Source organism: Budorcas taxicolor, chromosome 14 (genome assembly GCF_023091745.1).
Source record: "Budorcas taxicolor isolate Tak-1 chromosome 14, Takin1.1, whole genome shotgun sequence".
NCBI lineage: Eukaryota > Metazoa > Chordata > Mammalia > Artiodactyla > Bovidae > Budorcas > Budorcas taxicolor.
The window spans coordinates 34,063,371-34,087,308 of NC_068923.1; the positions used below are offsets into that span (position 1 = coordinate 34,063,371).

Consider the following 23,938-nt stretch of genomic DNA (forward strand, 5'->3'; position numbering starts at 1 on the left):
GCGTACCGCTGCTAGAGAGGAGCCCTTGTTCGCTGCAACTAGAGAAACGCCCACACAGAGACAAAGATCTGGCACAACCAAATACATAAATTAATTTAAAAATACTTTAAAAACAAGTTCACTTCAAAAAGAAATACTGCACTGTTTAGGAACACTGCAGCTTTTTTTTTCACCAGTCATTAATTTTCATAGGATAAGCCATGCCCTTAACTGAGGAGCAAAACAGCTCAAAACACAAAACTGTCCTTTAAATTATGTTTATATGTATAGTTCCATACTAGCTGCAAAAGATAGGTGTAGGCTTGGGAAATGGAGGAATATGTTATAAAATGATAAATATCATGTCCTGTATTTTATTATCTTTTATTAGCTTAAGAAAAATGTATTCTGTGTTCTACCTATCATGAAATAATAAGTAAAAGAGCAAAATATGAATAACTCAGGGCCTAATATTATAAAAGCAGTAAACTATATACAAACCCAAAGCTAAAAATATGAAGAAGGCTGTCATATTCAAGAAGTCATGGTTTTATGGCAAACGGAGGTGATGCTGTTTATGTTCACTCGCAGGCCCCAAGGAGGTGGGTGGCAGCTCCCTGAGCTGAGGCCCCGGGTGGGAGGAGCCCAAGCCCACCTGAGTCAGAGAGGCCGGCAGGACTGAGAGCCCAGAGCTGGGAGGGAAGGGTCGTCAGTGAGAAAGGGGATAAAACATAAACACAAAGCATGAGGTCAGGTTTGAACAGACAAGTATGAGAAACAAGGTCCTGGTGGAGTGAAGCAGGTGGTCTGAGAGGCGGTCGTCTGAGAGGAGAGGAGAAGGTCAGGCAGCCTGTGGCACGTGTGCTGGGCTTTGCATCTACAGGGATCAAAGTAGGATGGTTTCCAGGGTAACAGGAACTGTGTGTGGTTGGACAAGTAGCAGGGAAGGAATCGTTTCATACTAATGAAGGTGAGGAAGACGTGACCTTCAAATGACAAGTAACCATTGTGTCAGGCATCAGTGGGACCCAGTGACACGTGGAGGAGACACACCTGCCCTTGTCATACTTCCTCTGAAGAGTATCAGAAATGGAAGGAGGGCAGGAGCTGTGCAATGGGAGGTGTTTCTCTTCAGACCTGTTGCATCTCTGCACGTTGTCTTACGAGCACGCATTTTGTTTCAGACTGTTTCTCCAAGGGTGTTTACAAAGAAAGCAGACTCAGTAAATCAGGACAGTTTCTCTTCAGAACCAAGGGGAGAATTTCTTACCCTCCCTTTGGAAGTCTCAGAAGGTAGAGACAATATCTCTGGGCAGAGCCCAGGGGAGGTGTGCCTTTGTTGATTCTCTAAGTTGTGTCTGACTCTTTTTGACCCCATGAACTGCAGCATGCCAGGCTTCCCTATCCTTCACTATCTCCTGGAGGTTGCTCAAACTATGTCCATCAAGTTGGTGATGCCATCTGACCATCTCATCCTCTGTTGTCCCCTCCTTCTCCTGCCCTCAATCCCTCCAGCATCAGGGTCTTTTCCAGTGAGTCAACTCTTCGCATGTGGTGGCCAAAGTATTGGGGTTTCAGCTTCAGCATCACTCCTTCCAATGAGGATTCACGACTGATTTCCTTTAGGATTGACTGGTGTGATCTCCTTGTAGTACAAGGAACTCTCAAAAGTCTCCAGCATCACAGTTCAAAAGCATCATTCTTCGACTCTCAACCTTCTTTATGGTCCAACTCTCACATCTGTACATGACTACAGGAAAAACCATAACTTTGACTGTACAGACTTTTGTTGGCAAAGTCATGCCTCTGCTTTGTAATAAGCTGTCTAGGTTTGTCAGTAAAAGTGCCTATTGCCCTTTATAAAAGATCTCGGTTCCCTAACCTCAGGGACCCCCATGTGACACAGCCTGCTGTGTGCATATACTTCAGTCACAAAATGCTCATACTCATGGTGTTGGCTGTGCTGTGAATATGAAGTCCTCTGTCTCTGACCCAAGAATATAACATCTTCTGCCAGCATCCATAAACCTGGGAGAGGGTAACTCAGTCCAGTTCAGTTGCTCAGTCATGTCTGACTCTTTGCGACCCCCTCAACTGCAGCATGCCAGGGTTCCCTGTCCATCACCAACTGCTGGAGCTTGCTCAGACTCCTGTCCATCGAATCAGTGATGCCACCCAACCATCTCATATCTCAGTAGCTTGCAAAGTCTCAGACCTGTCGTGGTTCATCACATTTTGTAGCAAGGATGAGCTGGTGACAGAAATGTTGTTTTTTGGTAGTAGAAGGATGGTTAATTAGATTTGAAAGAAGTCCATGCACACCTGCAGTGAACATGTTAATTGCTTGTTAATAAGGAGTGATTTGAGGGGAGGTGCTAAGCAGAGGATGGGTAGCAGATTAAATAGCAGCCTTGTGAACAGAGCATCCTCAAGTGTTTTCAGCTGCCCTTCAGGTGGGAGCCTTGCTCAGCCCTCTGGCTGTGACCCCTATAATGTTTGTCCTGGGACAGCAGACAGCTCTGATCTTTTTCAGACAATGGTTATAGAAATGCCCCTGAACTGAGCATTACAGAGGGGAAAATTATAGCCATTACAGGGAGAAAGCTTCCCAGGTGACTCAGTGGTAAAAATCCTGCCTGCCAATGCAGGAGACGTGGGTTTCATCCCTGGGTTGGAAAGATCCCCTGAAAGACTGCATGGCAACCCGCTCCAGTATTCTTGCCTGGAGAATCCCATGGACAGAGGAGCCTGGTGGACTACAGTCCATGGGGTTGCGAAAGAGTCAGGCATGACTTAACAACTAAACAACAATAGGGAAAAACCAGGTGAATAGTTAAAACTATGCGTGGTTCACTTGAGGTTCACTTGGGAGATGAGAGTGGAGCACACAATGTTTCATAAGAAAGAATGGCACAAAGGAAAACCACTGCACCTTGCTTCTAGCATGGAGTGCACTGCCAGGCTCCTTAGCTCTCCACTCCAGCCCTGGGCTCTTGACCTCTGAACAAAGGTCAGTCTTTCCTTCATCATGAAAGGTAGTAGTGTCTGTCCCTGAGCAGTTTCATGGACTTTCCCTGCCAGTAGCATTTAGGGATTCTCAGAGCCTCCTTTGATTCTGTGTTCACTCTGTCCCAGTTGCTGCTCAGCTTTCTTACCAGTTTCTAGGACTCTCATGGATTTCAAATGCATTCCTTCACTGTGTGGGACAAAAGCTAAGTTCACAGATCTTTCTGAGCTGGTCTCTCTCTCCCAGCCTCCTGCTGAGAGGCCTGGAGACAACAAACACCTTCAGATTCCCAGGGACCCTCCAGTTTAGCTGAGGATATCTCTGAATCAAGTTGTTAATCCCTTCAGAAGACCCTCTGTGAGAAGTTTTGATCCTTCTAAGATTTGAGGAAAAGCTTTTGTAGTCACATACCTAGGATTGCCTCCGTGCTAGGATTTCAAGAGCCACCCAATTTTCAGCATATTTTGGCATCTGGAGAAGCTGAGAATATTCAGAGCTATCAAGCCCAACACAAGTTTGTAAAGCAATTCACCTCCAATAAAAAAAAAAGAAAGAAAGAAAACATATGCACACACCCATACACACCCAGAAGAATCACCAAATCCTGTTTGAATCTGAGAGTTTGTAACTAAGTTCCTCCCCTCCTCCCCTCCTGTCACATTTTATGATCCGATAATGAAGAAACCAGGCAGCACCTTCAGCACAGGGGTGTAACCAGGTAGACATGACTACTGACCATTTCTGCTTTCCACATTCCTGCAGGAAACAGTGACGTCAAGCTTCCTGCCATGACCAGCAAGGGTCTCTGCCTTCTGGTTTCCAATAACATGCTCCTGACTCTCTTCTGATCTCTCCCTGGCAGGCAACTGCCCCCTGTTCAGGTTTCTACCAACAGTGAGATTAAGTCTTCTGTACTGTGATCTAGACTCACTCTCTCACTCTCCTCCCCACTGCCCCATACTTTTCCAGTCTCCACCAACTGCATCTCAAGCTGCTCCCGCCTCTTGGCTGTTTATTAAAGCAGAACTCTACTCCAGTAAATAATCCTGTGTTAGTTTTCCACTGTACAACATGTGACTGTGCGTGCAGCCACATTATCCAGCACACACTTATTATCTCCCAGTTTGTGCTGGTCAAGAGTCCAAGCTCAGGTCCTCCTCCCAGGGTCTCACAAGACTGCAGTCACGGTTCTGACCTTTGTTATCATCTCAGGGGAGGCTTGGAATTCTCTTCAAGGGGCCCGTTCAAACTGTGGGGCTGAGACCCTTGGCTTCTAGGGGCTCCCCATCATTCCTCTCATCTAGAGGATGAGATGATTTGATGGCATCACTGACTCAGTGGACATGAATTTGAGAACAGGGTTCTCTCCCACACATTGGTGTCTTCAAGGCCAAGGGCGTCGTCCTGCTCTTTCCAGTCGCCTTTAAATGGCTTACCTGATTCAGCTCTGATTAGAGGCTTTAGTTACATATGCAGTAGCTCGTCTGCACCGCCATACAACCTTATATAATTAAGGGGGTGGCATCTACATTATTCTTGAGTTCCTACACACCTTTAGCAGAAGGGGATGATACAGAACTGTGGGCCATCAGTCATCATGGCAGCATTCACTTTTTTTAAAAACTTTCCATTTTCTTTAGTTCTTCAGAAATGTTAAATGGTTCTAAGAAATTCTCTTAAGACTTGTGCTTGATCACATAGCTCAGGACCCAGGGGTAATCTGGAGGCTCAATTAGTACAAGCTCTAGGAAGTGACTTCCCTTCCCACATCCTGCGAGGTGTCTGGCAGGAGTAGGCCGCCGACAGGGATTTATGATAACTTAGAAAGGAAGGACCAGTGTAAACTCATCGTCTTCTGTTTGTATAAGTGAGACACTGAGTTTTGAGGAGATAACCATTCATGGTTCCTGAGATGGTTGTTTTTGTTCAGTTGCTGTCATGTCCTACTCTTTGCAATGCCATGGATTACAGCACGCCAGGTTTCCTTGTTCTTTACCATCTCCCAGAATTTGCTCAAATTCATGTCCATTGAGTAGGTGAGGCCTACTGACCATCTAATCCTCTGTCTCCCCTTTCTCCTCCTGCCTTCAATCTTTCACAGCATCAGAGTCTTTTCCAATGAACTGGCTGTTCGCATCAGGTGGCCAGAGGATTGGAGCTTCACCTTCAACATCAGTCCTTCCAATGAATTTTCCAGGGCTGATTTCTGCTAGGACTGACTGGCTTGATCTTCTTGCAGTCCAAGGGACTCTAAAGAGTCTTCTCCAACAGTACAGTTTGAAAGCATCCATTCTTCAGCACTCAGCCTTATTTATGGTCCAACTCTTTACATCCATACATGACTACTGGAAAACAATAGTCCTGAGATAGACCATCATATAATTAGATCATATTTTAAAACAGCTTTAAAGAATGATAATAATGCTTATATCAATGCTTAAAACAAGTAATTATTACAATGTTCATTTCTCTAATCATTATATAAGGCTAAGCTGCCATAACAGAGAATACCGACAGTATAATGTATTAAACATGATATAAGATTAACTTCTCACTAACAGTCCAGGATAGGCACTCTGAACAGGCAGGCAAACCTTTTCCTCATGGTCATCCAGGGCCGAGTCCTGCAGCTCCACCACCTGCCAGGGTCTGGGTATCAAAATGCATCCAGCAGGTAGAATAGGAGCCTAGCCTGTGAGTGGTCCCACTGCCCCCGCTCCCAGCGCACTGGTGGTTCCAGTACATGGTTGCACTTTCCTGATAAGAAACATGCTGATACCTCACTGTACTTCAAGATCATAACTAAAATTACCTCTAAATCTTAGCATTGTGATGAGTAAGTTTCTTATGATACAATCAGGGCTTCCCAGGTGATGCTAGTGGTGAAGAACCCACCTGCCGGAGACACAGGAGACTTGAGCCTTGGGTTCAGCTCCTGGGTTGGAAAGATCCGCTGGAGGAGGGCATGGCAAACCCACTTCACTATTCTTGCCTGGAGAATCCCATGGACAGAGGAGCCTGGCAGGCTACAGTCCATGGGGTCCCAAAGAATCCGACACAATTTAGGTGACTTAGCACGCATGCACACATAATACTGTCGTATTCACTACAGTTATAAAGCCTTTAATTTAGAGTTAGTTTATAGATTATTGAGTTTAGTTTTCTCATTTTACACAGAGAAAAACCTCGAAAGGTTAATTCTGTTCAGTGCGTTCTCTTTCTGTTATCTCTAGAAGCTAAACCTTTTTAGGCTTTGATGACCGGAAATAAATAATCCATCTTTCCTTTTCAGGAGCTTAGCATGCAGTATTGGTTAAATGACTTTTCCAAGGTCAGGAAGCAGCTGAATTGTGAGAACAGGCTTACAATACAGATTTCATAAATCTTTTCTCACAACAACATTTAGTTCAGTCTTTAGTCAATCCATCCTAAAGGAGATCAGTCCTGGGTGTTCATTGGAAGGACTGATGCTGAAGCTGAAACTCCAATACTTTGGCCACCTCATGTGAAGAGTTGACTCATTGGAAAAGACTCTGATGCTGGGAGGGATTGAGGGCAGGAGGAGAAGGGGACAACAGAAGATGAGATGGCTGGATGGCTTCACTGACTTGATGGACATGAGTTTGAGTGAACTCCAGGAGTTGGTGATGGACAGGGAGGCCTGGCGTGCTGTGATTCATGGGGTTGCAAAGAGTCGGACACAACTGAGCGACTGAACTGAACTGAACTTAGTCAATGACAGGCTTCTATTTTATCTTTACTCCAAACAAGACCCAAAATTGGATGCCTTATCTTTTTGACAAAGGGAAGATTGGTCACAAACATCTCAGGATTGATTTGGATTATTTTCTAATGTATTTTTTTTTTACTTAAAGAAATGGATAAATTTTTAATTGGCATAATATTACATTTTGTAGACATTTAATTGAACATTTATTAACTTTGGTCTCGTTGGTATTCTCTTGAGATCATACAGTGAGTAAATAACGGAATATGAGCTAGAATTCTAGTCTTCTAACTTAAAATCACAGTTTTCCAAAAGAGAGAATGAGAAGAATGTTCCCCTCACTCTGCTGGCTGAAAGCTAGTCTTTAAACCTAATTCAGGTTGAAGTGTCTTGCCAAAATAAACACTCCAGAACACTCAAAATTCTGAAAGTAATAATGAACTCTTCCTTTTTAAAATCTTTAGATTGTGGTTTGAATGTTAATAAGCAATGCTCCAAGATGGTCCCAAATGACTGTAAGCCAGACTTGAAACATGTCAAGAAGGTGTACTGTTGTGACCTGATGACGCTTGTGAAAGCCCACATCACTAAGCAGCCCATGGTGGTGGACATATGCATCAGGGATAAGTCATAATAACACTGGATGTATTTAGTTTCTCAAAGAATTTATTCAAATTAACTATCTAGATATTAATTTATTGTCTAGTTTCTGTATTTTAAGATGCAGGAATAAATTTAAAATATCATACTATAATTCTCTTTGAAATATTTTCTTTAACCCACACTATTGTATCAAGGGGACTATCCTGGCAGTCCAGTGGTTAAGACTCCACACTTCTAATGCAGGGGGAATGGGTTCAAGCCTGGCTGGGGAACTAAGATCCCACATGTTGCGCACCACAGGATTTCCAGCTGAGCTATTTCAAATTCTAAAAGATGATGCTGTGAAAGTGCTGCACTCAATATGCCAAGCTGGAAAACTCAGCAGTGGCCACAGGACTGGAAAAGGTCAGTTTTCATTTCAATCCCAATGAAAGGTAATGCCAAATAACGTTCAAACCACACAATTGCACTCATCTCACACGCTAGCAAAGTAATGCTCAAGATTCTCCAAATCAGGCTTCAACAGTACGTGAACCAAGAGCTTCCAAATGTTCAAGCTGCATTTAGAAAAGGCAGAGGAACCAGAGATCAAATTGGCAACATCTGTTGGGTCATCAGAAAGGCAAGAGAGTTCAAAACAAAATCTACTTCTGCTTTATTGACTATGCTAAATCTTTTGACTGTGTGGATCACAACAAACTGTGGAAAATTCTTAGAGATGGGAATACCAGAATGCTTTACTGCCTCCTGAGAAATCTGTATGCAACTCAAGAAGCAATAGTTAGAACCAGACATGGAAAAATGGGCTGGTTCAAAACTAGGGAAGGAGAATGTCAAGGCTGTATATTGTTAACCTTCTTATTTAACTTATATGCAGAGTAAATCATGCAAAATGCCAGGCTGGATGAAGCACAAGCTGGAAGCAAAATTTGGGAGAAATATCAATAACCTCAGACATGCAGATGACACCACCCTTATGGCAGAAATCAAAGAGGAACTATAGAGCCTCTTGATGAAAGTGAAAGAGGAGAGTGAATAAGCTGGCTTAAAACTCAACATTCAAAAAATGAAGATCATGGCATCCAATGACATCACTTCATGGCAAATAGATGGAGAAACAATGGAAACAGTGAGAAACTTTATTTTCTTGAGCTCCAAATTCACTGCAAATGGTGACTGCTACCATGAAATTAAAAGATGCTTGCTCCTTGAAAGAAAAACTATGACAGACTTAAGACAGCATATTAAAAAGCAGAGACTTTACTTTGCTGACAGAGGTCCATGTAGTCAAAGCTATGGTTTTTCCAGTAGTCGTGTATGGATGTGAGAGTTGGACCATAAAGAAAGCTGAGCACCAAAGAACTGATACTTTTGAACTGTGGTATTGGAGAAGACTATTGACAGTCCCTTGGACTGCAAGGATGTCAAACTAGTCCATCCTAAGGGAAATCAGCCCTGAATATTCATTGGACAGACTGATGCTGAAGCTGAAACTCCATTAGTTGGGCTACCTGATATGAATAATTGACTCATTGGAAAAAACTCTAATGCTAGGAAAGATTGAAGACAGGAGAAGAAGGGGATGACTGAGGATGAGATGGTTGGATGGCATCACTGGCTCTATGGACATGAGTTTGAGCAGGCTCTGGGAGTTGGTGATGGACAGGGAAGCCTGGCGTGCTGCAGTCCATTGGATCACAAAGAGTTGGACATGACTGAGCAACTGAACTGAACTGAATGTATCAAGGGTAAGTCTCTCAAGCACATTTTGTCAACATGCTGATTCTTCAATTGCTTTCACAAATACCATGGCCACCAAACATGTGTCATGTCCTAACCCTGAAACCTATGAATTGATTTCATGAAAAAGGGACTTTTCAGGTGTGATTTTGGTTGATAATTTTGCCATGGGGACATTGCCCTGTATTGTCTTGGTTTATCCAATCAAATCTTTAAAGCAGAGAACCTTTCCAGGCTCAGGTGAGTGGAAGAGAGTGAAATCACAGGAACTGTGTGACCCTGGATGCAGGCAGAGGTGCTGGCTCTGAGGGTGGAAGAAGGGGTCATGAGAGAGGGAACACAGCAGTTCTGTAGGCTGGACAAGGCCGAGAAGTGGTTTCTTTCTGAAGGCAGGCTGCTGGCATCTTGACTTTGGCTCCAACCAGCGGGCCCATGACATAATACATTCGTGCTGTGTCAAGTCACCACAATTGTGGTAATTTTTCTATTCCTGCAACAGGAAACAATGCAGATTTTGGTATCTGAAAATGAAGTGCCATTATAAAGTACCAAACATGTAATTATTTATAAATTAATACAGATCCAAAGATAACATGTAACAATATGGGTTTTTCTCATCTGCCTTCTGCTATGATTTTTGAGTGAAAGAGCAAGGAGTAAAGTTCCTAAAACCTTTTTATAGAACACTGTGTACTCCAGTGTGAGCAGGTGGGGCAGGAAGGCATCTGTCCTCTGCTGTCTTAAGAGAAAAGCCCTTCATGTACTGACATAGGAGGAAGCAAAACTGTTTTCTTGACATGTTGAGCTCTTCCTTTTTTCCCTTTTTTTCTCTCCTTTTTTATTTTATGTTGGAGTGTAGTTGATTAGCAATGTTGTGAGAGTTTCAGGTGAACGGTGAAGGGATTCAGTCGTATATATACATGTATCCATTCTCCCTCAAACTCCCCTCCCAATCCAGGCTGCCACATAACACTGAGTAGAGTTCCCTGTGCTACACAGTAGGTCCTTGTTGGTTATCTATTTTAAACACAGCAGAATGTATGTGACCATCCCAAACTCCCTAATTATCCCTTTCCCAGCAACTAGAAGTTCATTCTGTAGGTCTATGAGTCAGTTTCTATTTTATAAGTTTATTTGTACCATAAAAGGGATGCCATATGATATTTCTTTCTCTTGAGAATCTTCTTGAGATTGCATGATCTCTGACCTCCGCTCCAGAAGAGGAAGTAACTGCGGTATACCTCAGTGGACTTTCTTCCAACAGAAGGAAACCCTCTCAAGTTTTCCACTTTAGATAGTTTCACATCATTGAAAATTTGATAGCTAAGTTGGAGTTTAGTCTGGAGCATGCTATGAAGTGGGCTTTCCTGGTAGCTCAGTCAGTATAGAATCTGCAGGTTCTATCCCCGGGTTGGGAAGATCCCCTGGAGAAAGAAATGGCAACCCACTCCCATGGACAGAGACCCCTGGCAGGCTACACTCCATGGGATCGCAAAGAGTCAGACACAACTGAGCAACTAAACCACCACCATGCTATACAGTAGGAGTTTTCCTGCACCAACCAAATGATACCGGATGTCTATGAAGTCATCAACACTGAATTTGTGTGTAGATCACCTCTGTCCAGATCTAGATTCATGGTCAATTTGATTAAATGAAGTTAGAGAAAAAAGATTATTGTGCTCAAAAGGCTAAAAAATGCTTGTTGCTATTGCTTCTTTCTATTGATTCAGTTTTTGGAGTTTTTATAACATTATTTAAATAGTGTAAGAACTTAACTCATGCTCTGTGTCTGACTCATTTCAACCCCATGGACTGTAGCCCATCAGACTCCTCTGCCCATGGGATTCTCCAGGCAAGAATAGTGGAGTGGGTTGACATTTCCTTTTCCAGGGGGTCTTCCCAACACTGGGATTGAAAACTGTGTCTCCTGCATCTTTTGCCTTCTCGGGTGAATTCTTTACCACTGCACCACCTGGGAAGCCCAAGAACTTAACTACAGCCTGGTATTAAGGAGAATGTATTATTTATGCAAAAGTAGAAACTAGAAAGGCACTAAATGGAAATACTCTGTCTATCAGATCTAGTCCCTTAAATGTATTTGTCTCTTCCACTGTATAATCATAAGGGATTTGATTTAGGCCATACCCGAATGGTCCAGTGGTGTCTCCCACTTTCTTCAATTGAAATCTGAATTTGGCAATAAGGAGTTCATGATCTGAGCCACAGTCAGCTCCTGATCTTGTTTTTGCTGACTGTATATAGAGCTTCTCCATCTTTGGCTGCAAAGGATAGAATCAATCTGATTTCGGTGTTGACCATCTGGTGATGTCCACGTGTAGAGTCTTCTCTTGTGTTGTTGGAAGAGTGTGTTTGCTATGACCAGTGCGTTCTCTTGGCAAAACTCTATTAGCCTTTCCCCTGCTTCATTCTGTATTCCAAGGCCAAATTTGCCTGTTACTCCAGGTGTTTCTTTGCTTCCTACTTTTGCACTCCAGTCCCCTATAATGAAAAGGACATCTTTTTGGGGTGTTAATTCTAAAAGGTCTTGTAAGTCTTCATAGAACCATTCAACTTTAGCTTCTTCAGTGTTACTGGTTGGAGCATAGGCTTTGATTACCGTGATATTGAATGGTTTGCCTTGGAACCGAACAGAGATCATTCTGTCATTTTTGAGATTGCATCCAAGCACTGCATTTCAGACTCTTTTGTTGACCATCATGGCTACTCCATTTCTCCGAAGGGATTCCTGCCCACAGTAGTAGATATAATGGTCATCTGAGTTAAATTCACCCATTCCAGTCCATTTTAGTTCGCTGATTCCTAGGATGTCGACATTCACTCTTGCTGTCTCCTGTTTGACCACTTCCATTTTGCCTTGATTCATGGACCTAACATTCCAGGTTCCTATGCAATATTGCTCTTTATAGCATCGGACTTGCTTCTATCACCAGTCACATCCACAGCTGGGTATTGTTTTTGCTTTGGCTCCATTCCTTCATTCTTTCTGGAGTTATTTCTCCACTGATCTCCAGTAGCATATAGGGCACTTACCGATCTGGGGAGTTCCTCTTTCAGTATCCTATCATTTTGCCTCTTCATACTCTTCATGGGGTTCTCAAGGCAAGAATACTGAAGTGGTTTGCTATTCCCTTCTCCAGTGGACCACATTCTGTCAGACCTCTACACCATGACCTGTCCATATTGGGTGGCCCCACACTTTCATGCAGGGTACATCATGAGAAATGCTGGGCTGGAGGAAGCATAAGCTGGAATCAAAATTTGGGAGAAATAGCAATAACCTCAGATATGCAGATGACACCACCATTATAGCAGAAAGTGAAGAGGAGCTAAAGAGCCTCTTGATGAAAGTGAAAGAGGAAAGTGGAAAAGTTGGCTTAAAGCTCAATATTCAGAAAACTAAGATCATGGCATCCGGTCCCATCACTTCTTGGGAAACAGATGGGGAAACAGTGGAAACAGTGGCTAACTTTTTTTTTCTGGGCTCCAAAATCACTGCAAATGGTGACTGCAGCCATGAAATTAAAAGGCACTTGCTCCTTGGAAGGAAAGTTATGACCAACCTAGACAGCATATTAAAAAGTAGAGACATTACTTTGCCAACAAATATCCATCTAGTCAAGGCTATGGTTTTTCCAGTAGTCATGTATGGATGTGAGAGTTGAACTATAAAGAAAGCTGAGTGCCAAAGAATTGATGCTTTTGAACTGTGATATTGGAGAAGACTCTTCAGAGTCCCTTGGACTTCAAGGAGATCCAACCAGTCCATCCTAAAGGAAATCAGTCTTGGGTGTTTATTGGAAGGACTGATGTTGAAGCTGAAACTCTAATATTTTGGCCACCTGATAATGGAGAGCTGACTCACTTGAAAAGACCCTGATGCTGAGAAAGATTGAGGGCAGGAGGAGAAGGGGATGACAGAGGATGAGATGGTTGGATGGCATCACCAAAACAATGGACATGGGTTTGGGTGGACTCTAGGAGTTGGTGATGGACAGGGAGGCCTGGTGTACTCAGGTTCACGGGGTTGCAAAGAGTCGGACATGACTGAGTGATTGAACTGAACTGAACTGAAATGGAAATAGGACTTTAAAGTTCTTTAGAAGAGAAATTAATTGTTCTTTTATGAAATATCTGTTAGTGACAGAAATGGTTTTCAGAAAATAAACTATTTCTATATTTCAGTGGCTTATTTATTTCCACAGTGGTCCTATACTCATTGGCTTTTAACAGAACAGGAAATTAAGCCAAGCCTCACTCTGAGCTCTCTAAATTTTTAGTAATTTGATTCCCTTCATAAACTTCTCTTATATGTGGAACTTATTGTCTTTTTTTCTTTGAAATTATGTAGTAGGAAAAATTGTAATGTCAGCATAGCAGTGAAATTAAAATAGACTGTAAGAAATGTGATTTGATTTTATTGCTTCCATATTAATTTCAAATGCACAGTAGCTTTGGCTACTGAAACGTTTCATTGACCATAGCAGAATCCCCTACAATCATGCTTATGATGTTTTATTTGCAGAGTTATACGTATTTATCGACAGCAAAAATTCCACTACACCTCTGCTGTTGTGATACATAATTAAATAAATACTTATATTCAAATAAAGGACCAATTAAACTCCCAGGCCTAAATATTTATAACCTGAAACATATAACTACTAACAAATCCTATCTTTTAGGTTGCAACGAAGCCTTAAGAGTTTTGACCTTTCCTACCAGCCATTCTGATGAAGTCTTGTTTTTCCATGGGTGTCTGTTAGCAAAGCTGCTTATTGGGTGACAGGCACTCTGGGTCTCACCTTTCATGACCAGCCCTCACATGGTGATGACATTTCAGAAACAACACCAAGACATGATCTATGAAAGAAATCACTGCTAAAGTGAACTTTATTAAAAGTAAAACCTTTGATCTGCAAAAGGCAGTATCAATAGGATGAGAAGACAAGCCACAGATTGGGAGAAAATATTTGCAGAACGTGTATCTGATAAAGGACTGTTACCCAAAATATGCAAAGAACATTTGAAATTCAAGAATAAGAAAACAGCTCAATTTAAAAGGAGGCCAATGACCCTAGTAGATACCTCACCAAGGAAGAAATACAGATGGCAAGTCAACATAGGAAAAGAAGGCCCAAGTCCTATATCATCAGGAAAATGTAAACTACAATGATGAGACATTGACACCACTGCACTCCCTTTTACAATGGCCAATATCCAGAGAGCTGACAGCACCAAGCGCTGGCGAGGGTGCGGAGCGGTGGGAGCTCTCATCCACTCTGGTGGGAACGCAGGTGGTGCACACAGCCACTGTGGAAAGCACTTTGGTTGTATCTTATAACATTAAGTATACTTTAACTGTTCATCTTGGCAATCACCCCTTCATGGTATTTACCTTAGTTGAAAGCCTGTGTCCATACAGAAAGCCATGCGTTTGCTGTGTACAGCACTTTTATTTCATCATAATGGCCCAAACTCAGAAGCAGCCCAGCGGTCTTCCATAGATGAAAGGATGAATACCCTGTGGTACATCCAGACAGTGGGATGCTGTTTGGTGATACCATGAAGTGAGCTGTCCAGCCACGAAAGACCCACATGTAACTAAACGTGTGATAGCAAATGAAGGAGGTCAGTCTGAATGAGCTATGTGCTGTTTGAGTCTAACTGTTGGCCATTTTGGAAAGGGCAGAATGCTGGCAAGACTGAAAAGGGCATTGGTTTCTAGGGGTTGAGTAGGGAGGGATGAATAGGCTTAGCACAGTAGGTTCTTAGGGCAACAGAATTATTCTGTATGATACTAGATTGGTGGATACATGTCTCTACACATTTGTTAAAACCTATAGAATGTACAACACCAAGAGCGACCCTAAAGTAAATGGAGGACTTTAGGCAATAAAGTGTATCTATATAAAACCAGCAATTGTAACAAATGTACTGTCTGTGGGGGGATGTTGATAGTGGGGATTACACAGGTGCAGCCATGAAATTAAAAGACGCTTACTCCTTGGAAGAAAAGTTATGACCAACCTAGATAGCATATTCAAAAGCAGAGACATTACTTTGCCAACTAAGGTCTGTCTAGTCAAGGCTATGATTTTCCCTATGGTCATGTATGGATGCGATAATTGGACTGTGAAGAAGGCTGAGCGCTTAAGAATTGATGCTTTTGAAGTGTGGTGTTGGAGAAGACTCTTGAGAGTCCCTTGGACTACAAGGAGATCCAACCAGTCCATTCTGAAGGAGATCAGCCCTGGGATTTCTTTGAAGGAATGATGCTAAAGCTGAAACTCCAGTACTTTGGCCACCTCATGCGAAGAGTTGGCTCATTGGAAAGGACTTTGATGCTGGGAGGAATTGGGGGCAGGATGAGAAGGGGACGACCGAGGATGAGATGGCTGGATGGCATCACTGACTCGATGGATATGAGTCTGAGTGAACTCTGGGAGTTGGTGATGGACAGGGAGACCTGGCGTGCTGTGATTCCTGGGGTCACAAAGAGTCGGACACGACTGAGCAACTGAACTGAACTGAACTAAGGTAGCAGAGTGAGACATCTTTGGGAAATCTCCATACCTTCCACTCAATGATGCTGTAAACCAAAAACAGCTCTGCAAAACAAAGTTTATTTAAAACTGGGAAAAAGTAATGTAAAATAAAATGATCAAAAATTAAAGAATAAAATATTGCTATGCAGCACAGACTTCATGTAATGGACGTGTTTTCACATGTAGTTTAAAATAGGCAAGTTTATGCAATCAAAATCACAATGGCTGATATAAAAAGGTAAGAGATAAGTATTGATGTGGATGTGAGAAAGGAGCCCTAGTGCACTGTTGGTGAGAATGTAAACTGGTGCAGCCACCGCTATAAGAAACAGTATGGAGGATCCTCAAAAAATTAAAAATAGAGCTGCCATATGATCCAGCAATGCCGCCATGCTCAGTGACTCAGTCGTGTCCAACTCTTTGCTACCCCATGGACTGTAGCCCACGAGGATCCTCTGTTCACGGGATTCTCCAGGCAAGAATACTGGAGTGGGTTGCTGTTTTCTTCTGGCAATGCCATATCTGGGTATATTCTCAAAGGAAACAAAAACAGGATCTTGAAGAGACATCTGCCCTCCCATGTAACTGTAGTGTTACTTATAATAGCAAAGATATGGAAACAAGCTGTTGACAGGTTAGTGGATAATAGAGAGTTTATACACTATATACATGTGTACACACACATGCACATATACACACACACACATATACATGTGAAATATTATTTAGCCATGAAAATGAAGGAAATCCTGGCATTTATGTCAACATGGATGAAGCCTGAAGTCACTATGCTAAAAGAGAAAGATAAATAATGCACTGTATCACTTATACATGAAATAAAAAACTAAATCAAACTCAGAAAAACAGAGGGTAGAACCATGAGTGCCAGCAGCTGGGGCTGGAGGAAACAGGGAGAGACCAGTATAAGGGTGCGGACTTGCATGTATAAGAGGAACAATGTTGAGGACCCTATGTGCATATGGTGACTGGTCGATAACACTGAGTATTTACAATTTTCTAAGAGATGAGAACTTAAATGCCCTCACCAAAATTATGTGAATTTATAATATAAATTACACCCATCCCCAAGAAAAAGCAACACAAAAAGGCACAATGATTGTCTGAGGAAGCCTTACATATAGCTGAGAAAAGAAGAGAAGCTAAAGGCAAAGGAGAAAAGGAAAGATATACCCATCTGAATGCAGAGTTCCAAAGAATAGCAAGGAGAGATAAGAAAGCCTTCCTCAGTGATCAATGCAAAGAAATAGAGGAAAACAATAGAATGGGAAAGACTAGAGATCTTTTCAAGAAAATTAGAGATACCAAGGGAACATTTTATGCAAAGATGGACACAATAAAGGACGAAAATGGTATGGACCTAACAGAAGCAGAAGATATTAGGAAAAGGTGGCAAGAATACACAGAAGGACTATACAAAAATATCTTAATGACCCAGATAACCACGATGGTGTGATCACCCACCTAGAGCCAGACATCCTGGAGTCTGAAGTGAAGTGGGCCTTATGAAGCATCACTACAAGGCTAGTGGAGGTAATAGAATTCCAGTTGAGCTATTTTAAATTCTAAAAGATAATGTTGTTAAAGTGCTGCATTCAGTATGCCAGCAAATTTGGAAAACTCGGCAGTAGCCACAGGAGTGGAAAAGGTGTTTTCATTCTAATCCAAAAGAAACTCAATGTCAAAGAATGTTCAAACTACTGCACAATTGCACTCATCTCATACACTAGCAAAGTAATGCAAAAATTCTCCAATGGAGTCTTCAACAGAATGTGAACCAAGAACTTCCAGATGTTCAAGCTGGATTTACAAAAGGTAGAGGAACCAGAGATCAAATTGGCAACAACCGTTGGATCATAGAAAAAGCAAGAGAATTCCAGAAGAACATCTACTTCTGCTTTATTGACTATGACAAAGGGTTTGCTGGTGTGGATCACAACAAACTATGGTAAATTCTGAAAGAGATGGGAATACCAGAACACCTTAGCCACCTCCTGAGAATTCTGCATGCAAGTCAAGAAGAAACAGTTAGAACTGGACATGGAACAACAGATGGTTCAAAACTGGGAAAGGAGAATGTCAAGGCTGTATATTGTCGCTCTGCTTATTTAACATACGCAGAGTACATCATGTGAAATGCTGAGTTGGATGAAGCACAAGCTGGAATCAAAATTGTAGGGAGAAATATCAATAACCTCAGATATACAGATGACACCACCCTTATGGCAGAAATCGAAGAGGAACTAAAGAGCTTCATGATGAAGGTGAAAGAGGAGAGTGAATAAGCTGGCTTAAAACTCAATATTCAAAAAACAAATATCATGGCATCTGGTCCCATCACTTCATGGCAAATAGATGGGGAAACAATGGAAACAGTGAGAGACTTTATTTTCTTGGGCTCCAAAATCACTGCAGATGGTGACTGCAGCCATGAAATTAAAAGACGCTTGCTCCTTGGAAGAAAAGCTATGACAAACCTAGATAGCATATTAATAAGCAAAGACATTGCTTTGCCAACAAAGGTCTATCTGGTCAAAGCTATGGTTTTTCCAGTAGTCATGTTTGGATATGAGAGTTGCACTATAAAGAAAGCTGCACACCAAAGAATTGATGCTTTTGAACTGTGATGTTGGAGAAGACCCTTGAGAGTCCCTTGGACTGCAAGGAGATCACACCAGTCAGTCCTAAAGGAAATCAGTCCTGAATATACATTGGAAGTATTGATGCTGAAGCTCCAATACTTTGGCCACCTGATGCGAAGAACTGACTTATTGGAAAAGACCCTGATGCTGGGAAAGATTGAAGGCAGGAGGAGAAGGGGATGATGGAGGATGAGATGGTCGGATCACTAACTCAATGGATGTAAGTTTGAGCAAGCTCCGGGAGTTGGTAATGTACATGGAAGCCTGGCTGCAGTCCAGGGGGTTGCAAAGAGTCAGATGTGACTGAGTGACTGAACTGAATGGAACATATGACATATATTTATATATAAATAAATATGTGAGATGATAGATGTGTTTATCAACTAGATAGAAAGAATCGTTTCACAGTAGATGTGCATAGCAAATCACTGTAATATTTTACATTTTTCTGTGTCAATTTATACCTTAATAAAGCTGAAAAATAGGCAAGTCTCCAAAATATTTATCTGAAAATTGTATGATATATGGTTGGCAGTTCATTTGTCATTTTGTTTATATAAAAACTATTTCCCTTTAATTCTACTTATTTCTAAAGTATTCCATTTGAAATATCCTTATACTTGTATTGCTCATCTATTTCTTTTTAAAATAAGGTTAAGTGACACAGTTTTTCTTTAGAGTTATTGTTTGGTGTGACAAGTGTAGGATGAATTTACTGAAAATGCATTATGTCTCCTCAACCATGTAATTATTCCCACGAATCAGGTTAATGATGAGAAGCGGAAACTGTTTTCTGACCTTTCTGCCAAACTGAGAACAGCTCTTTCCCTTGGCACAGAAAGTAATAAGGTCAATCTTTGGCCTGGAGAACAAGTATGAAGAAATATCCCTTTCAGATCCGATAATCCCATTTTTATTAGTTACATCTTCAGCTCATTCCTCAGAGCTATAATCAGTTCAAATTTTAAAAAATTGTATTTAATGATAATTCTTGAAAAATATCAGTACATCATTCTTACTATTTCAGCTTCTAGTAAATTATAGAGGTGGAAAAAGACAGTAAACTCCAAATCACATGGTCTTAGGAAGCTCAGTTATTTCCGTCTCTTGATTGTGTACACCACTTTATTCTCTTTTCTCTCGTCAATGCAGAGAAATCATAAACATAGGGAAACTGTAAGTTTTATCAAATTGAATTAGAATGAAATACTCTGACTTAATTGAGCAATAATATAATGATTCAGTTCAGTTCAGTTCAGTTCAGTCGCTCAATCGTGTCCGACTCTTTGCGACCCCATGAATCGCAGCACGCCAGGCCTCCCTGTCCATCACCATCTCCCGGAGTTCACTCAGACTCACGTCCATCAAGTCAGTGATGCCATCCAGCCATCTCATCCTCGGTCGTCCCCTTCTCCTCCTGCCCCCAATCCCTCCCAGCATCAGAGTCTTTTCCAATGAGTCAACTCTTTGCATGAGGTGGCCAAAGTACTGGAGTTTCAGCTTCAGCATCATTCCTTCCAAAGAAATCCCAGGGCTGATCTCCTTCAGAATGGACTGGTTGGATCTCCTTGCAGTCCAAGGAAGTCTCAAGAGTCTTCTCCAACACCACAGTTCAAAAGCATCAATTCTTAAGCGCTCAGCCTTCTTCACAGTCCAACTCTCACATCCATACATGACTACTGGAAAAACCATAGCCTTGACTAGAAGGATCTTAGTCGGCAAAGTAATGTCTCTGCTTTTGAATACGTTATCTAGGTTGGTCATAACTTTTCTTCCAAGGAGTAAGCGTCTTTTAATTTCATGGCTGCAGTCACCATCTGCAGTGATTTTGGAGCCCCCCAAAATAAAGTCTGACACTGTTTCCACTGTTTCCCCATCTGTTTCCCATCAAGTGATGGGACCGGATGCCATATCTTTGTTTTCTGACTGTTGAGCTTTAAGCCAACTTTTTCACTCTCCTCTTTCACTTTCATCAAGAGGCTTTTTAGTTCTTTTTCACTTTGTGCCATAAGGGTGGTGATCTGCATATCTGATTAGGGTGATAAAATTCATAATAAATAAAGTTTTACCTCGTTGTAGCAGCCCCAGAATAATAGGGCAATTTAACTATATTTGTTGGAAGACTTTCTGCTTGTAAAACTCACAAAATCTATTATTTTTAAGATGGATTTGTTATAAGACTTTTATTAATAGTACACATTATGTGCTATTTTTAAAATGAGGTTTCATAAAATATAGTACATGTATAGAAATTTCATAAAACATAGATGTATACCTTCATTATTCAAAAGTTAAAGCCCTGTGTAATCACAGTCGAAGTCAAGAAAAGTGGGTTGTGCTCAACTTAGATTCTGTCTCCCCAGTGTGTCCTTCCCACTCATACTGGGTTTGCATCCGTCTAAAGTAACTACTGTCCTGACAACTCGGTAATGATTGTCTAGCTTTGCTATAGGTCTCTGTACCCCAACCAGGAATGCATTGCAAACTACTCCTGTAGTTTATCTGAATCAAGGTCATATATGTTTATAATGTGTATAAATATAGTTGTGTATCTGCTTTCTTTCAGTTCACATTGTGTTCCTTGACATTCACTTACATTGTTCTGTGTGACTACAATTTTCCTTGCTGTATCCTCTTCCTTTATGGTATCACAGTTTGCTACAGTGTTTGTCTACAACATATGTTGGAGGGCACACAGTTTATCAATGTTTTAAGCCACATGTACATGGTTGGGACTGAGAATAATGCCATAAGGAACACGCTTGATATGGCTATTCAGGGTCTTCTGAGGACTTTAGGATGATTTCCTGTGGACTTTAGGATGATTTCCTCAAGAAACCACAGGGATTTTGGTTGGGATTCACTGCAATGGTGGTCACATTGGATGTTACAGATCTCTTAAAATATTAATTCTTCCAATCCATGGACGCAGATGTCTTACTGTTTATCTGTATCTATAATTCCCTTCATTAAAATTTTGCAGTTTTCAGTGTACAAATATTCCACTTCTTTGGTTAAGTTCATTCCTAAGTATTTTATATTCTCTGTAGCTATTATGAATGAGATTGTTTTCTTAATTTCATTCAAAGGCTGGAGAATGAACCCCTTCAAATAAAAGGTAAAAATAGCAAAAGGGAACAAAATTAAGGATCAGTGTGCAAATTTATATAGTAATGATTAAATTAACAAAGAAATGAAGACAAAGAAAGGGTTTAAATCACATTTTAAAGCAGGTAGAATTTCCCCCAAATTTTAAAATACCATTTCTGTGCTTTTCTATTGCATTATCTAGTATGTCTCACATATTTGTCATAAAAGATCTCAGCATATGTTTTAAATAGTCCGCTCAGCATTGCATTTGTTTGTTTGATGATTAAGCTTGATTTAAAAGAAATAAACATGCACTCTTTTTCTACAATATGATAGCAAAGTAGAGTAGACTGTGCCTACTGGGTCTAGTGTTAGCAGTTTCTAACACCCACAAAGTTGTCTTTAGATGGCAAACAGGGTCCAGTGCAAGTCTGTTTAGCACTTCTGCCCCTTCCTGTCTAACGGCTATTTTTATTATCCAGATCTTATTGCCATCCCTTGGTTCCTTCAGAGGACTGTCTCCAGAACCAAAGTCTGCGGCTTCTCAAGTCTCACAGTCCGCTCTCCACATCTGTGGGTTCTGCATTTGTGAATTCACACAACTGTGAAGTGTTGCCCTATGTTTACAGTCCGCAGTTGGTTGAATCCGCCAGCGCAGAGCCTGCAAATATGCAAAGCTAAATGTAATATATTGTCACTATAAAATAAAACATACACACTTTCTAAAGCAAAAGAATCTCAACCTAATGGCTGTTAAGGCAACAAACAGCACAATAGATATGTACAGTCTACTTTCGAATGATTTTATATGTGATTCTGAGCTATGGAAAAGCAAAAATTAACTACATTCATCTCCCTGCACTATTTCTCAGATTAAGGACTACTTACTTGTAAATAGAAAGGTATTTTTTTTGTCCCCACAGAGTTAGACAAAGTTAGACTCGTGATACACTATAGGTTAAGATAGTTCTCTGAATATATAAAGAAAGCAGTGCAAGGTGCTGTAATTTTCAGACTTAACCCATCAATGTAAAAATAGATACATAAAGTCATCCCAAATTTAGGTTAGCCTTATTAAATCATGAATAAAAGATAATTTTGCCCCATGTATGGAATTCTACGCTGATTGTTGTCCTCATTTTATACCCTGATGTTTATGTTCCATGATATTCTGGCTTTCATTCTTTCTCTTGAGAAATCAGTTATCAACCTAATCATTGGTTCCTTGAAGGTTATTGTTTATAAACATTGATGGAGACATATTATAAAATCTGATGACTGGTTCACACTCATTTATTGAAGGTAAATGTGATTAGTGTACTTTTTGCAGCAGTTAATCTGACACTTTCATAAGAGAATGAAAGCATCTTATGGTGCTTTATACACATAAGCCCCCAGAAATGAGACTCTGTTGACAGATAGTTGTATTCCACTTCCTTGCAGATTGTCTACATGGGCTGGTGTGAAACACGGGAGCAAGACCCACTTCAGGACCGTGTGTACTCACCCACCTTTCTGGCCCTGAGGGGCTCCTGCCTCTACAAGTTTCTGGCACCTCCAGTAAGTGTTTCTGTTCAACATCCCTTATTTTTCCCATGTTATCACAGCATAGTGACATCAACTTTACAATGACAAAGAGCATATTAGTGATATATTTTGAAAATAAGGTACAGGGAAAAATGCAAAATAGTCCAAATGTTTCTGAAGATTTCTTGCCAAAGATATATATTCTGGCATTAAACACTGACTTTATAGCCCTTGAGAGACCTAGGATGCATTTCTATTTTGGCATTTCTGCCAGGCTCAATATGTTTATTATTTGACAGGTCTAAGTCAAATAAATCAGTAGTGCTTTCGATAACTTGTAATATCCCGTATTTAATCATCAGCCTTCAAATTAAATTTGGATGATGCCCTGTTGCACCTAAGGTCTTGCTTTTGGAAACATGTACCTTACACAACCGTAGAATTTCAATAAATATTTATCAACTATAAATATTAAATGCCGGACTACTTGCTTACAGGTCTAATAACTACATAAGATCTTGGAATTATCAGGGTAGACTTGTTGTAATGTTTAGTATCTATGTACACATAAAATTCAAATCACCCAGAAGACAGAGAGAAAATCATAAACGCTTACACCTTTACACTGGCCCTACTCTGAACAATTTCTTAGGACTGGACAGACAAATACATGTTTAACGCATAAACAAGTGAAACAGCTTCAACACGCTGTTTAGTGCTTCACAATGTTAAGAACTTAGAAAAACTTCTTGATGTAAATATGTCTTTCTTAAGTGCAAAGCCAGCGTTGACACGATGTCCAGTATTCTTTGTGTGTAGAAAGTGGTAAACAGAGAACAGACTATTACATAGTGAAATATGGACACAGTATTTTTCATTTACAGTAACTACAAAATGTTGGCTACATTTCCCATATTAAAATAATTAACTCCCCTCAAAACAACGCTTCTAATTTATGTAGAGATAAGGCACCCCACTCCAATACTCTTGCCTGGAAAATCCCATGGACGGAGGAGCCTGGAAGGCTGCAGTGTAT

At 40.9% G+C, this 23,938-nt stretch overlaps 1 protein-coding gene across 1 annotated transcript in view; it reads left to right on the plus strand.

The window, feature by feature from the left end:
* Positions 1-23,938, plus strand: part of SNTG1 (syntrophin gamma 1) — a 260,259-nt gene that overhangs the window by 205,925 nt on the left and 30,396 nt on the right. Inside the window, exon 13 of the mRNA XM_052651830.1 lies at positions 22,819-22,935. Within this exon, the coding sequence (XP_052507790.1) occupies positions 22,819-22,935 (117 nt within the window). The remainder of the gene's footprint in view (positions 1-22,818; positions 22,936-23,938) is intronic.